Raw genomic sequence first — 15394 nt, 5'->3', positions numbered from 1 at the left:
GTGGTAATAAAATTCCAGGTGAATGTACCACACCATATTTTTAAGGATAAATTTCAACAACTGTCATTGAACTTACATAGTTGTAAAACTATAGTCCTTTAATTTTAAAATGTAACATAAAACCCCCTAAACTTTCAAATTTTGCACAGTAAAATCCCTCTTACTTTCAATTACTGATTTTTCAATTAAAAACTGATATAAATAGCTCCCGCATGACGCTTAGTCAACATTTCTCTCTTATCTCTTATGCAAAGTGTAAAATTATTCTCTTTACACATAAAAAATTATTCTGTCTATAGAGAGAAAAATGATTCAATTTACACATGACTTTAGAGAAAAAAAAAGAAATATTGACTAAACACCATACTGAAACTGTCCAGGTTAGCGTATAACTGAAAAACTAGTACTTTGAGATTAGATGGATTTTACTGTACAAAATTTGAAAGTTGATGGCGTTTTATGTTATATTTTTAAGTTAAGGGACTGTAATGTTACAATTAGATAAGTTCAGGGACAATTGTCAAAATTTATCCATATTTTTAATGAGGGAAAATGTTATCGACTCTTTTGTAGGGACAACATATAGGAGGAGGGCCCAGCAAATCAAAAAGGGAAACTAATTCTTGACAGCTTTAGCAAATCAAGGAGAAGATTGATTCTTGGCAAAATCAATTTTTAGATTACTACTATTTCTGTTTTAATTTCATGATTCCTATTTAGCATAAAACTTCTATTTTAGTTGTAACTCTGTTTACAGAGGAACCTCTTTATATATGATTGAGATGAATTAATAAAGAAGCAAGCAGAATATTTATCCTTTAACCTCTGAGATTGGAAGCTCTCTCATTAAAATTGAGCTCTGAGGTTAGCTAGGTTCCCTCTGACGAATCTGTAGCATTTTCCACCATAGGTTCTTCACGAAAAGGAAGAAATAACAACAAGGGGAGGTCTTCCTATCCAAAGGAGGATTATCCGATTCACACCTGTGACGAGATCCTTAACTCAAGAACATAACAAATTAATGTCATGGGCAATCAATCCAATTTACAACAAAAAATGGACTCCTATATTCAGCTATCCGAGGAGCGTTACCAACAATAATCTCAGGAACAAAAAGAAATGTGAGCATTGTTGGAAGGAATCGCGAAGCAGATGTCCTTAGGATGATGTACTGAAGGGAGATCTTCATGAGGGAATGAAGATGGAGCAGAAAGTAGCCACCAACAAAATTTTCCTCCACACATGGAGGGACAGACAGAAACAAGGCCTGGTTCAGTGATAGTTCCACGCCATACCAAGCTCGATTTTCCATCTTACGATGGCATTGACAACCCGTTGGGATGGCTGAATCGTTGCGACCAATTTTTTCATAATCAAAGAACAACTGAGGTAGACAAAACGGGGTTAGCAGCGTTCCATATGGTAGGGGAGGCTCAATTGTGGGTTTTCAAACTAATGCAAGAGGAACAAGGACTATCATGGGAAACTTTCAAGAATTATTGCCATCTACGATTTGGGCCACCATTGCGAAACAATCCATTTGGGGAATTCGTAAACTTGAAACAAAGCAATACAATAGAAGAGTATCAACACAAATTCTAGGCATAACTTGCAAGGGTGAATTCAGTAAGTCCTACACAACAAGTTGAGATTTTATGGATGGGTTAACTGAAATGATAAAAATTGAAGCTGAACTGTAGCATCCGTCTAACTTGGTGATCGCAATGAACTTGGCTGGAGAAAAAACACTTACTATTACAGGGTGCAATGACGAGATGAGCTCCATTGACTTGGACAGAATCACGGCAAAATTCCTCTGCCACCTCGATTGCTAGACCATCAATTAATTTTGCACCACAATGGCGTCATCTGGGAGTAACAACTCCAATGCTCCAGTGCCAATGATTCAAAGATTGTCTAGAGGAGAAATGGCAAAGAGGCGACCTAAGGGCCTCTGTTATAATTGCGATGAGCCATATACGATTGGGCATCAATGTAAGCGGTTATTTTGGCTAGAAGTGGAGGATTGGGAAGATCCAGAGAAAGAAGAGCATCAGGAAATCATAAGGGAGCCCGAAATATCCCTCAACAAAATCACTGGACTTCGCAATGCCCAAACAATGCAATTACAAGCCATAGTAGGAAAATAAACCTTGCTGGTACTAGTAGACTCCAGCAGTACTCAAAATTTCGTAAGTGAGACAGCAGCCCAACAAAATCACTTTAAATGTTGATTTCGAAATTTTTATTATTGATCTTTTTTTAATTCCATTAGCTGGCTTTGATGTGATGTTGGGCGTGAAATGGTTGGAATCCTTGGCTCCTATTCTATGGGACTTTACATCTTTAAAGATGAGCTTTGCAATGGAGGGACGACAAGTAACTCTACATAGACAACATTTTGTGACCGAACCAAATTACATGCCATCCAGGAGAAAAGCACACAATAGGTTGGGTTAAGCAACTTTCTTGAGGAATTTTCAGACCTATTTCAATAGCCCGTCGACCTACCTCTCATACGTTCATGTGACCATCGCATTTGTTTGCTTCCTGGAACTAGTCCAGTGGTAGTTTGTCCATGCAATATCCCCACTTACAAAAGGATGAAATAGAACAACAATGCAAAGATCTGTTGAAACAAGGGATTATTCGCCCTAGTACACCGTTTTACTCTCCTGTTCTTCTAGTCCAAAAACAAGATGGATCACGGCGGTTTCGTGTGGATTATAGGGAATTAAATGCCAAAACAGTGAAAGATAAATTCCCAATTCTAGTGGTGGAAGAATTGTTAGATAAACTATATGGGGCTTGATACTTCACCAAATTGGATCTCCGTTCCTATTATCATCGAATTTGAATGGATGATGTAGATGTGGAGAAAATAGCTTTCCGGAATCGCCATGGCCATTTCGAGATTTTTGTGATGCCATTCAGTCTCACTAACGCTCCATCTACCTTCCAGGCACTTATGAATGCAATTTTCAAACCTCATCTACATAAGTTCGTCCTTGGTTTTTTTTTTTTTTTATGATATTTTAATTTATAGCAACTCATGGGAGGAACATATGCACCACCTTCGACAAGTGTTTGAATTGTTTAGAGCTTACTATCTTTTTCCTAAGCTCTCCAAGTGCTCATTTGGGGAAACCCAAGTCGCATATTTGGGGCATATAATTACCGGTGTAGGGGTATCTATGGATGATAATAAAATTAGAGCAATAACCGAATGGCTCGAACCCCAATCCACTAAGGCTCTTCACGAGTTTCTCGGCTTGGCGAGTTATCACCGCCAATTCATCAAGAATTATGGCATTATGGCAGCCCCATTAACCAACCTACTCAAGAAAAACTCTTTTTTGTGGAATGAGGAGGCAACAAATTCCTTTCAGGAAATGAAACACGTTCTGTCCAAGGATCCTGTACTAGAGTTGCTTAATTTTGACATTGATTTTGTCTTTGAATGTGACGCATCGAGTGGAGGGATTGGAGCAGCATTACAACAAGACGGCCATCCCTTCGCATTCTTCAGTTGTAAATTGGCAGAGAGGCCATAGTTATTAAAGGCTCAAGGCGCACTAAGGCGCCAAGGAGTCTTGGAGCCTAGGTGCAAGGCGCAATGTGCAAGCGCGCGCCTGAGCGAGGTGAGGCGCAAAAGTAAAAAATTTAAAAAATCCATAAAAGTCAAATAAATGTGATGCTTTTCTTTTTTTTCTTTGGCATATATCTTGAATTGGGTTTGTTAGTTTGAATTTTAAGTGGTAGTCCTTTTTGCCAATGAAAGTGCTCGCTAAAGATGGAAATAAAGAAGGCATGCCTTTCCAGAACCTTGTGCCTGAAACAAAGGCACACACCTAAGCGCATAAGGCGCTAGGTTTCGAGCCTGGTGAGCCTTGAGCCTGAGGCGTGCCTCTTTAATAACTATGAGAGAGGCACCTAGAATTACCTGCATATGAGAGGAAGTTGATTGGGTTATCCAAGGCAGTCCAACACTAGGGGCCATACCTATGGGGGCGACACTTTCTAATCCGAACAAATCATTTCAGCCTTAAGTACCTATTGGAACATCGTCTCACTAGCTCTACTCAACAACATTGGCTTAATAAATTAATTGTATTTGATTTTAAGGCAGAATATCGAGTTGGTAGCTTGAATCGCGCTGCGACTGCCCCCTCTAGGCGTGATGTAGAACAAGCTTTGCTTTGTCCAATTTCTCATCTTGTGGTTGATCTATTTGATTTGGTTAGGGCTGAGATTGAGAACTATTGCGTAACTTGCGAGACCTCATCCTTCAAGGAACAAAACTGAGCCAATGGGCTGTTCAAGATGGCTTAATTCTACAACACCACCAAGTCTTCTTATTGCCCACGTCACCCTTAACTGGGTCGATAATCTCTAGCTTTCATAATGGGGCACATGAAGCGATCCAAAAAACTCTACATCTGATTCGCAAAGATTTTATTTGGAGAGAATGAAAAAAATGGTCCAAGAATTCATCGCTACTTGTTCAGTGTGTCAAAAAAATAAGGTTGAACATTTGAATCCTACAGGTCTCTTACAACCACTAGATGTTCCGATTCAAATTTGGTCTGATATCTCGATGGATTTAATTGATGGACTCTCCAAATCAGGTGGCAAATATTCTCTCTTAGTAGTGGCGGATCGATTATCTAAGTTTGCCCACTTCATCCCTTTTGCTCATCCTTGCACTGCTGAGAGTATTGCTCAAGTTTTCTTTGAGCACATTTTCACGTTGCATGGTCTTCTAGAAACTATTGTTAGTGATTGCGATGCCATTTTTACAAAGCGTGACAGTTTTCAACTTTGTGGTACCAAATTGGCTTTTTCTTCAATATATCATCCTCAATCCAATGGCCAAACTAAGGTGGTCAATCATACTATTGAGATGTACCTTCATTGCTTGGCTGGTGACAAACCCAAACAATGGGTCTCTTGGCTTCCTTCAACAGAATATTGTTATAATACTTCATTTCATTCTTCACTTAAAACTTCACCTTTTTAGGTCGTGAACCACCATGCTTGCTTTCGTACGTGGAAGGTTCGTCTCAGGTGGATGCGATCAACCAGGCATTGCTTGACCATGACTAGATGCTTGCTGCCATATGCTTGCGTTTGATGCAAGCCCAACAACGAATGAAACTACAGTATGACAAAGGGCATCGTGATTTACAATTCCAACCTAATCAGTTTGGATGGTTGCGTCTTCAACCTCATTGTCAACGTTCATTGGCAAGTAGAAAACATTCCAAATTGGTCCCTTTCGTATTCTGAAACGGGTTGGTGAGGTTCCCTACCAGCTTGAATTACCTCCTACTAGCAAGCTCCATGATGTCTTCCATGTTTCACTGTTGAAAGAATTTAAGGGCACGCACGCCACCTTCTACAGTGCCTTCCTTGCTACCACTGGTTGAAGGAAAAGTGGTTCCTACTCCACTACAGGTCTTGCGTTCGCGCCTCAATTGTGGTTTTTGAGAAATTCTAGTTCAATGGAGTGGCATGCAACCAGTTGACGCCACATGGGAAACAGTACCTGAGTTTCGGGTAGCTTATCCAGAATTTGAGCTTGAGGACAAGCTCATTGTCCAAGAGAGGAGTGATGTTATCGACTCTTTTGTAGGGACAGCATATAGGAGGAGGGCCCAGCAAATCAAAAAGGGAAACTAATTCTTGACAGCTTCAGCAAATCAAGGAGAAGATTGATTCTCGGCAAAATCAATTTTTAGATTACTACCATTTCTGTTTTAATTTCATGATTCCTATTTAACATAAAACTTCTATTTTAGTTGTAAATCTGTTTACAGAGGAACCTCTTTATATATGATCGAGATGAATCAATAAAGAAGCAAGCAGAATATTTATCCTTAAACCTTTGAGATTAGAAGCTCTCTTGTTAAAATTGAGCTCTGAGGTTAGCTAGGTTCCCTCTGACGAACCTGCAGCATTTTCCACCATAGCTTCTTCAAGAAGAGGAAGAAATAACAAATAAGGGGTGGTCTTCCAATCCAGAGGAGGATTATCCAATTCATGGACCCGTGACGAGATCCTTAACTCAAGAACATAACAGAAAACCAGCATATTGTAGACCATTACTAGTAACTACTGTATGGGGCTCTTAATAATATAATTTTTAATACTAAAAGGAACAATAACTGAACATTAATGAATAATGAACGTTAACACATATGCAAAGATGTCTCACGGTCAATCAACTTACGCAAATATTTTGCATTTATGAGATTAAGGTCTGAAACATGAGGATTCTTACCAAAACACTTTCTAGAATAAGCCGTATCACAAGCTGTTCTAACTCTTCTCTCCTAAGCTCAGCACCTGATTGTTTAATACAAAATAGAAATTCAAATGGATTATTTGTAACTATAGTGGAAAGTAGTTAAAAGAAATGTAGATTTTGAGAACTATAAAGGGAAAGTGTAAACATGAAAATAACAAGATGAAAATACTATAAAGATTATTAAAATAAATAATATATAACACGCATAAATGCATTGATGTGGGGAAAATTTTGTGACAACGCTTGGCATGTTTTCCAGAAAATGAAAGAGAGTTTTCCAAATGGAGAATTGGAGATGAGATTTCAGATTTTCTAGATTTATACCGGTGATTGGAAAACTATTTTTATTAGTTAAATCTGACTAAAATGCAAAAGAACAGGAATAAAATGGAAAACATATGTTTCCATTTCAGCGTCAATGTCATTATTTGCTGGGCTCAAATTTTAACCCCAGCAATGTAATTACTTTTTCATCCAGCAGTGATGTTATTCCTTCTTTAGTAATCTTTTATTGTTTTTTAGTTTTAAACTTCCTTTGATTTCTTTTTAAAATGATATATATGTAATCATTAAAATAAAAATTTTACCAACTAAATTTTCAAATAAAAAGATAGGATCAAATCCAATAAAATATTATTCATCATTTTTTTAGTTTATAAATTTTAAATTATTTTTGCAATGTTGAATTAAATAATTTCATAATAATAATCATGATAATTTAGATGTTTAAATATGCTTTTTAATATTGAAAACTAGTAGTAAGAAATAATTTATATGATCACAATTAAAAATATTATTTTTGATTGAATAATGCTTTTTTTTTTTAATAATGAAAATAATATGAGATTTTATAAAGGTTAAATAGAAAATGAATCAGTCCATGAAATATGTTAACTTTTCATTTGCAAAATGAAAAGGTGGAAAACTAAGAAATGGAAAAGTAAACTAGAAAAGGGAAATAGAAAATGTTTACCACAACTAAAGAAGGCCCCCAAAACTAAAATTCTATATTATAGACAAAAGAAAACTTACCAATATTTTATTCCTAAATTACACTTAAGAGATTTAGAATTCCATTGGCTATAGGATTTCTTTTTAAATGAACAAAGACTCAATTATTTGCAATGAAATTTTCATTTGATTGATAAAAAAAATTCCCAAATCTTAACAAGGAGTACTACTGAGCCTAGCAGTAGGCTTTCTTGACATAAGTGGATCATAGAGGTTGGCTGGTGTGAAATTTTATTTTGTTTGCTTTTCTTCCCCCGCTTTTCTAAAGGTAAACAGATCTGCCAACTTAATTTTTAAGCCCTAATTCTTGAGTTTGTTAAATCTTGGCCTTAGTCTCTAAAAATAAAGTTTTTCCTAGTCATTCTACATTACTTGGGTAACTCCAAATTGGCTGTTTGATGATCCCTAAAGGCTCACAAGCTGCAAATATTTGCTGATAAATTGGGTTAAGTTCTGTCCACCCGTCAGTACCAGAAACAAAGTCATGCATGATGAAAATACCTTTCTCCTAAGAGCATACTGATGTAAATAGGCATACCTGTTCATGCAGTGGTCATATAGAGATTGCAATATGACCGCAAAAGATTCTTAGAGACATTAAATGGTCATTTATATTACTTTTCAGCTTACAGTTCTCAACTTAGAGCTAGTGTGAATCTTAGAGCAACAATGATAAGAACAACTAAGCTTTGATCCCAAACTAGTCAGGATTGGCTAATGAATAATTTTTCGCCATTAAACTCTGTTTGAAACCAAGTTTGCATAAATACTAAAAATTGTAAATCTTTTTACACAACTTTCCTTCACGTTACTTTAAGTCTCTCCCTTTCTCCTCTTACTCCTTCTACCACTAATTTATTACACTTCCGTACTAGGAAAATCCAAACCATATTAATTGACTCTCTCTCATTTTATCCCCAAAGTGTGCTACGTACACTTTCTAGCAAAAGTGATGATTCATAATCCTATCCATTTTCTGTTACTAGGCATTTATTTTAACATTCGCATTTTTGCTACACTCTTATCTCATACTTTAGATACCCAACATTCATTCCGATATAATATAGCTAATCTAATCACAATTCTATACAACTTATCTTTTACTTTATAAAGGATCTTATGGTCGCTTAGCACACTGTCACACTCCTCTATTTCATGCATCATGTTTCGATCCTATGAATTACTTTCTCACTTATCACTCCATTCTTTTGGATGACATAACATATATTTTTGAATTGGTTGCATTTTGAAACCAAAACACCATCCAATTGAACCTTATTTCTATTTCTTCTACGAGAGCTAAACTCACAATGCATATATTCAGTCTTACTTATGTGTAGACTAAAACTCTTGCTCTCAAAAGTCCTCCACAACTCTAATTGTTGGTTTAACTCTGCTACTTTCATCCACTAAGACAACTTCATCTGCAAATAACACACACAATAGGACAACATCTTGAATATGGCTGATTATCTCAACCTATAAATAAGGTAAATAGGTATGGACTCAAAGTTAATCCTTGATTTTAACCCTTTGTTATGGCGAACCAATTCGTATCCCCTCCCACTGTTCTTACACTTGTGATCACCCCTCATATATCTCCTTAATGACATTGATATATTTGAAATTGAACTCTTTCTTATTCAGCACCTAGGGATGTAAATAAGCCAAACCGCTTGTAAGCTACTTGAGGCTCAACTCAATAAAAGCTCGACTTGGCCTAACTAGTTTTCTTGATGAGTTGTGCTGAAGCCTAATTTTTAGGCTTGTTTTATAAATGAACCAAGCTCAAGATTATTAATATTCTACTCACTAAAGCTCGTGAGCTGACTCATTTATAGGCTCATGAGAAAGCTTGTTGAACATACTTATGAGTTGGCTCGTTGAACAGGCTTGTAAGTGGGCTCATTGAACAAGTCATGAACTAGCTCATTAAACTGACTCATTTATAGCTAGTTAGCTTAGTACATTGTATTGTAATTTGGATAATTTATCTTAACTATTGAATTTCAGAATGTTGTAAATAAATTAATTTTATTTGGCTATTTTATGAAATAATATATTACTAATTATTATTTAAAATAATAATATAATATATTTTTTAAAAACATAATTATAAAATTGAAAACATAATTAAATAGAGCCCTTTTTAATTAATGACATTATTATGATTTATTGGGTCTATCATTAAACGAGTTTTAATTAATTTTTTTTTTTTTTTTTTTTTTTTTGAAATTTGACAATGTAAGCTTAATGAGTTGAGCTCAAGCTCACAAGTTGTGAACTTGATTAACAAGTTAAAAACAAGCAGGATTCGCAAGCTCAATAAACAAGCTAAATGTGAGCTAAGTTCAAGCTTGGTAAAAATTTAATGAGTTCAGCTTGAGCTCTTCAAAACTCGGCTAGACTCAGTTGGTTTGCACCCCAACCAGCACCCACCAAAGAACTTCCATCGATACTCTATCATATGCCTTTTCTATGCTAATGAATATCATGTGGAGATCCTTCTTCCTCTCCATGTAAATTTTCGTTAATCTCCATGACAGAAAGATAAAACTCTTTTATATATCTATTAGGCATAAAGCTAAAGTGGTTCTTTGTAACCTTAGTAATGTCTATAAGTTTGCATTCAATCACTCTTTCTGACTCATCAATTTATTGCCACAGTAAATTGGACAACTTTAGATTTCTACTTTATTCCAACAAATCAAGAAGAAAAAACGAACCTATTTCCTTGTGCTTATTTTTTATTTTGTCCACCAATTGCAACATTGTCAGTCGTTGATCATTCTCTTGCATATCTTGCAGCAATGAAACCATAATTTTTGCATGACCTGCGAAGTGTCAATAGCTTGTTAAGCAGTAAACACAATCTTGTTAATTACAAAAGAAGAAAAGGCATAGATAAGTAAATAATTCTAAGTTAGTAATACTTTTATGTTTTCAATGCATGGTTCCTTGAATTCAAAAATTTGTTAGATCTAACAAATTTCTAGTATAAAAGCCAAATGTGACAAAGAAGTATTCATTGAACTGATAATAGAAAATTCTCAGTTTTTCTCTTTTCTCTGATTCTCTCCTCTACTCTACCTCTATCATCTCATCTCTTTTCTTTTCTTTTCTTTTCTTTTCTTTTCAATCATTCTCTAAATTGAATTTCAATCTTAATGAATCCTTTATTAGGTATGTATAATGGAAAAGTGATTTTTTATTGCAAGGGTAACTAGCCCGCTAGTAAGGCTATGACATAAAGAAATACTAGAAAAGGAGCCCAATATAAAGATTTTCATAAGTATTGAATTAAAAAGAATAAAAATTTGGAAACAATTGATAATTCTCATCATAATTGCACTTTTAGGTTTCAAAACATTGTATAAGTTCAAAATAACATCTTAAGAGTTCTTCCCCAAATCACAACAACAACAGTAGCTATAACTAAGTTTTAGTCCCAAACTAATTGAGGTAAGCTATATGGATCATTTTTCACCATTCAATTCTGTTAGACATCAAGTCTGCATTAATATCCAAAACTTATAAATTCTTCTATACTAGTTCCCATTCTAACTCCTTCCCCTCCTAACTTATGACACTTCCATATTGAGGAATTTGATTCTATATGTTAAACATGATCAAACTATCTTAATCGACCTTCTCTCATTTTATCTCCAATATGTGCTAAATACATTCTCTAATGACTACGGTTATTCCTAATCTTATCCATTATTACATTACCAGACATCCATGTCACACTGCCTTGTGCGTAGGTTGTACCTTAGATGCTTAATTTTCAATCCCATGTAGGGGTGTAAATGAATCAAGCCGCTCGTGAGCTACTCAAGGTTCAGCTCGATAAAAGCTCAGCTCGTTCAGAGCTTGGGCTTGAATTTTAGGTTCATTTAATAAACGAGCTGATCTCGAGCTCAGTAGCATTCGACTCGAGCTCAAGTTCGAGCTCGGCTCATTTACAGGTTCGCGAGCTGGCTTATTGAACAAATTCCTGAGCTAGCTCGTTGAACAGGTTCGCGAGCTAAATCGTTGAACAGGTTCGCGAGTGTTAAATAGATTCGTGAGTATGCTCATTTATAGGCTCGTTTACAAAAGCATTTATATTAGTTATTGTAATTTTATAATGTTATAAATATATTTATTTTGTTTACAATTATTTTTAAAATAATAAAAAAATAATATATTATTTAAAAATATAATATAAACAATATATAAAATATATTTATAATTATATATTTATTTGTGCTTTAGATTTATTTTTTTACAAAAATAAGTTAATTTTTATATGAGAATAAATTTAGAATATTAGATAATAAATACATAAAAATTATTGTGAACTATTTAATCTATATTAAATTACTAAATAAATTAAAATTACATACTTTTGGTGCTGGTGTGATTTGAAACATGAAGCATATCTCTCTCCCTCTCTTCCTTTTCTATTAAGATTTTGAATTTTTAAAAAATTAAGCTTCAAAATTAACACTAATTTATCCAATAATTATTATTACTCTCTCTCTATATGTACTCTCTCTTCCAATCTCTTTAGCTAGTTCTTTTTTATGTGATCTTTAAACCTTTAAAAGATTAATATTTAATTTTAAAACTAAATTATCTATCTGTTATTATTATTCTCCTCTCTCTAAGCATTTTCTATTTATGCATCTTTTTAAAAAATTTCTCTCTTAAATCTTTTTCCTACTTCATATTGTCCACTTATTTCCTAAAAATTAAATTGTTAATATATTAAATTTATCGAAACATATACAAGAGAGTATCCCTTATTGTATAATGTTTGCAGATGATATGGTTCTAATAGATGAAACGCGAGAAGAAGTCAATAGAAAGCTAGAGCTTTGAAAAAGTACTCTAGAGTTAAAAGGCTTTAAGTTAAGTAGAACGAAGACAGAATACATGCATTGCAAGTTCAGTGAAGGCCGAACTCGTGATAGGGAATGAGCTAGTTTGGATGGAGTGGTACTATCCCAAAGTAATCACTTTAAATATCTCTGCTCAGTCCTTTAAGTAGATGAGGGATGTGAGGAGGATGTTAGTCATAGGATTAAAGTCGGATGGTTGAAGTGGAGACGTGCCACGGGAGTTTTATGTGATCGCAAGACTCCCAATAAGTTAAAAAATTTTACCGTACAGCCATACGACCGGCCATGTTATATGTTAATAAGTGTTAGGCACTGAAAGAATCGTATGTGTCTAAGATAACAGTTGCGGAGATGAGAATGTTAAGGTGGATGAGTGGCCATACTAGACTAGATAAAGTCCGTAATGAAAGTATTAGAGAAAAGGTAGGAGTTGTGCCAATTGAGGATAAGTTGAGAGAAGGGAGATTGAGGTGTTTTGGTCATGTGAAGTGTAAATATATGAAGGTTCCAGTTAGACAAGTAGAGCACATTAGGTTAAAGGATAGAAAAAAGAGAAGGGGTAGACCTAAACTGATTTGGAGGAGAGTAGTACAACATAACCTCGAAGCATTACACATTTCCGAGGATTTAACCCAAAATCGTTTAGAGTGGAGAAAGAGAATCTATATAACCGACTTCAAATTTTTAGGATAAAAGTTTAGTAGAGTTGAGTTGATTTTATTTTAATTAAGAGCCATGAAATTAGCTTGTGTGTGTGTGTGTGTGTGTGTGTGTGTGTGTATACACAATTATGTAATTGAGTTTATTATATATATATACGCAATTATGTAATTGAGTTTATTATAATTGTCATCAATATAATAATATCATATAATATCTTGTATTTATATCACATAGTAATCTTTTTAATTAAATCATAACACTATTGAGTTTAGTTAGAGTCATGAAATTAGATTGTGTACGTGTGCGTGTGTGTGTGTGTGTCTATATACACATGTAATTGAGTTGATTGTAATTATAATTAATATATTGATATCATATAATATCTTGGTAATCTTTTTAATTAAATCATAATACTATTGAGTTTAGTTAGGAGCCATGAAATTAGATTAAGCATGTGTGTAATATAAATATAATTTTTAATCAAATTTAAACCTTAAAAGTTTATAAATGTAATAATAAATATGATAAAATTTTAATTATACATTACATTGTGCCATTAAGCTTTTATTGTAGTAAATTATTTATATAAAATAAAAGTACATTAAAATTTAAAAATAAAAGCTAATAAATTAAAAAAAAAAAATCTTGATGTGAGAATTGTCCCACATCGGATAGAAAGGAGTGGGGGGAGTTATGGCTTCCTTATAAAAGGGAAGTCCTCCCCTCTAACTTAAATGTTTTTTATTGGTTGGCTAGCAAGCTAACACGTGAGGCCCAAACGGGCTTCTTAGTACTTTATTTCAATTTTAAATTTATTTTTACTTAAATTAAATTTTATTTTAATACAATAATATTTCGAGCTTGAGTCGAGCTCAAATACGAGGTTGAGTTTCGCTTATTGATATTATAAATGAGAAAACTCAAGCTTGGTTTATTCATATTACAAATGAGTTTGATACAAGTCAAGCTCAAGCTTAGTATACATATAACGAGCCAAGCTCGAGGTTGAATATTAAACCTTGAATCGAGCTCGGGCTGAAAAAAAAAAAAAATAACGAGCCAAGCTTGAACTATTCAAAGTTCGGCTCAGCTCGGTTCGTTTACACCACTAATTACATAAAACATGACTAGTATGACCATAGTCCTATAGAACTTAACTTTCAACTTGTTAGGGATCATACTCATCCTATTAAATCCTAGTCCTTCTCCAAGAACTAAAATTTCAAGTGGTTAATCATCCTCTACCATTTTCATCTCCACAATAAACTAAATAACACTAGACTAAAAAGCCCAAAAGATATTGCAACTAAATCTTCAAACATTTAAAAAAAAAATAATCTATACATGGACCTTCTTGTTTACATGCTAATTTGCGCGCGCACTTAAGAATGGTGATCGTACACTTAGAAGGCTAAATTAAAATCCAAAAGAGACATAACTTTGTTAGTCCTAAACCTAGTCTTAATTTACAACCAAGATCAAGTCTTAAAATTTCCATTTTACAATCAAATCCTAGTACTTTCAAAATTGCTTATTATAGGTCCTAAAATGAAAACTCTATTAATCAACACCAAATTCTATTAGTCAATGACATATATAATTTTCTCCTTTTCTCTTTCACATTTCAAATGTCAAAACTTTTTAAAATAATAATAATAATTTCTCTTTTTCTTCTTCAATTCACAATGAAATCACAAAATTTTATAAAAGCTACATTAAAAAATTCAAGCAAACTCATAACCACTAAGAATTTACCATAAAATTTTCTTTCCTCGAATAATACAAAAAAAAATTTTAACATATTTTTCTCCCAGTCATCTTTGGAAATCCACTTTTTGCCTAAAAAATTGCATACCTTAAATTATCAAGAAATTACACAAATTTGCAAGTTGAAATTCATCACATGTTAAAATAATTCAACAAAAAACAATCTAAAATGCATCATATTTTAAATAATTCATGCTACTGGACTTAAAATTGAAGTAAAAATTGGAAATACAAAGATAGAAGAAAAAAATGTTCACATATTTTAATTCATTGTTTAAGAAAAGAATTTTTTATTGTTATTTGTTGTTTTGAAATTTCTTAATTTCTTATATTTTTTGTGATTTTGTTGCAATATTGGGCCTTCTTTGCAAATCAAAGTAGAAAAAAGAGTAAAATAAGGAAAAAAAGGTGTTACTTTTTAAAATTTAGGACCAAATGCAAAAAAAGATATGTATATTTAATATTGATTGACGGAATCCAACATTGACTAGCAAAGATTCACCTGTAAGACAGACAATAAGCAATTTATAACTATCAGAATTTGACTGTTAAAAGGGAGAATTACTATTTGCACCTCTAATTTAGGTCATAATCACTAGTCAGTCCCTTTTGTTTGACAATCTAAATAGCTAGTTCTTGTCATTTGATTCTATTAATAGTTTAACCCATCCATCCTCCAAAAAGGCACTATTTTGCTATTAAATTTACTTGAAAACAAATTTAGCCCTTTTTGACACTATATTCACTACTTACACAA

The 15394-nt window shown here is 33.6% G+C and overlaps 1 protein-coding gene across 3 annotated transcripts in view; it reads right to left on the bottom strand.

Annotated features, from left to right (window-relative positions):
- LOC110637246 (ATP-dependent DNA helicase Q-like 2) overlaps positions 1 to 15394 on the bottom strand; it is a 37603-nt gene that overhangs the window by 3368 nt on the left and 18841 nt on the right. For all 3 annotated transcript variants that reach the window (XM_058140330.1, XM_021787259.2, XM_021787264.2), the window contains exons 16-17: positions 10048 to 10155; positions 6284 to 6348 (exon numbers count right to left, since the gene is read on the bottom strand). In XM_058140330.1, coding sequence (XP_057996313.1) covers positions 6284 to 6348; positions 10048 to 10155 — 173 coding nt within the window. The remainder of the gene's footprint in view (positions 1 to 6283; positions 6349 to 10047; positions 10156 to 15394) is intronic.

This window comes from Hevea brasiliensis, chromosome 18, assembly GCF_030052815.1.
Source record: "Hevea brasiliensis isolate MT/VB/25A 57/8 chromosome 18, ASM3005281v1, whole genome shotgun sequence".
Taxonomy (NCBI): Eukaryota; Viridiplantae; Streptophyta; class Magnoliopsida; order Malpighiales; family Euphorbiaceae; genus Hevea; species Hevea brasiliensis.
Note: the sequence above shows the minus strand (reverse complement) of the source record. Positions and strands in the feature narration are given on the sequence as shown.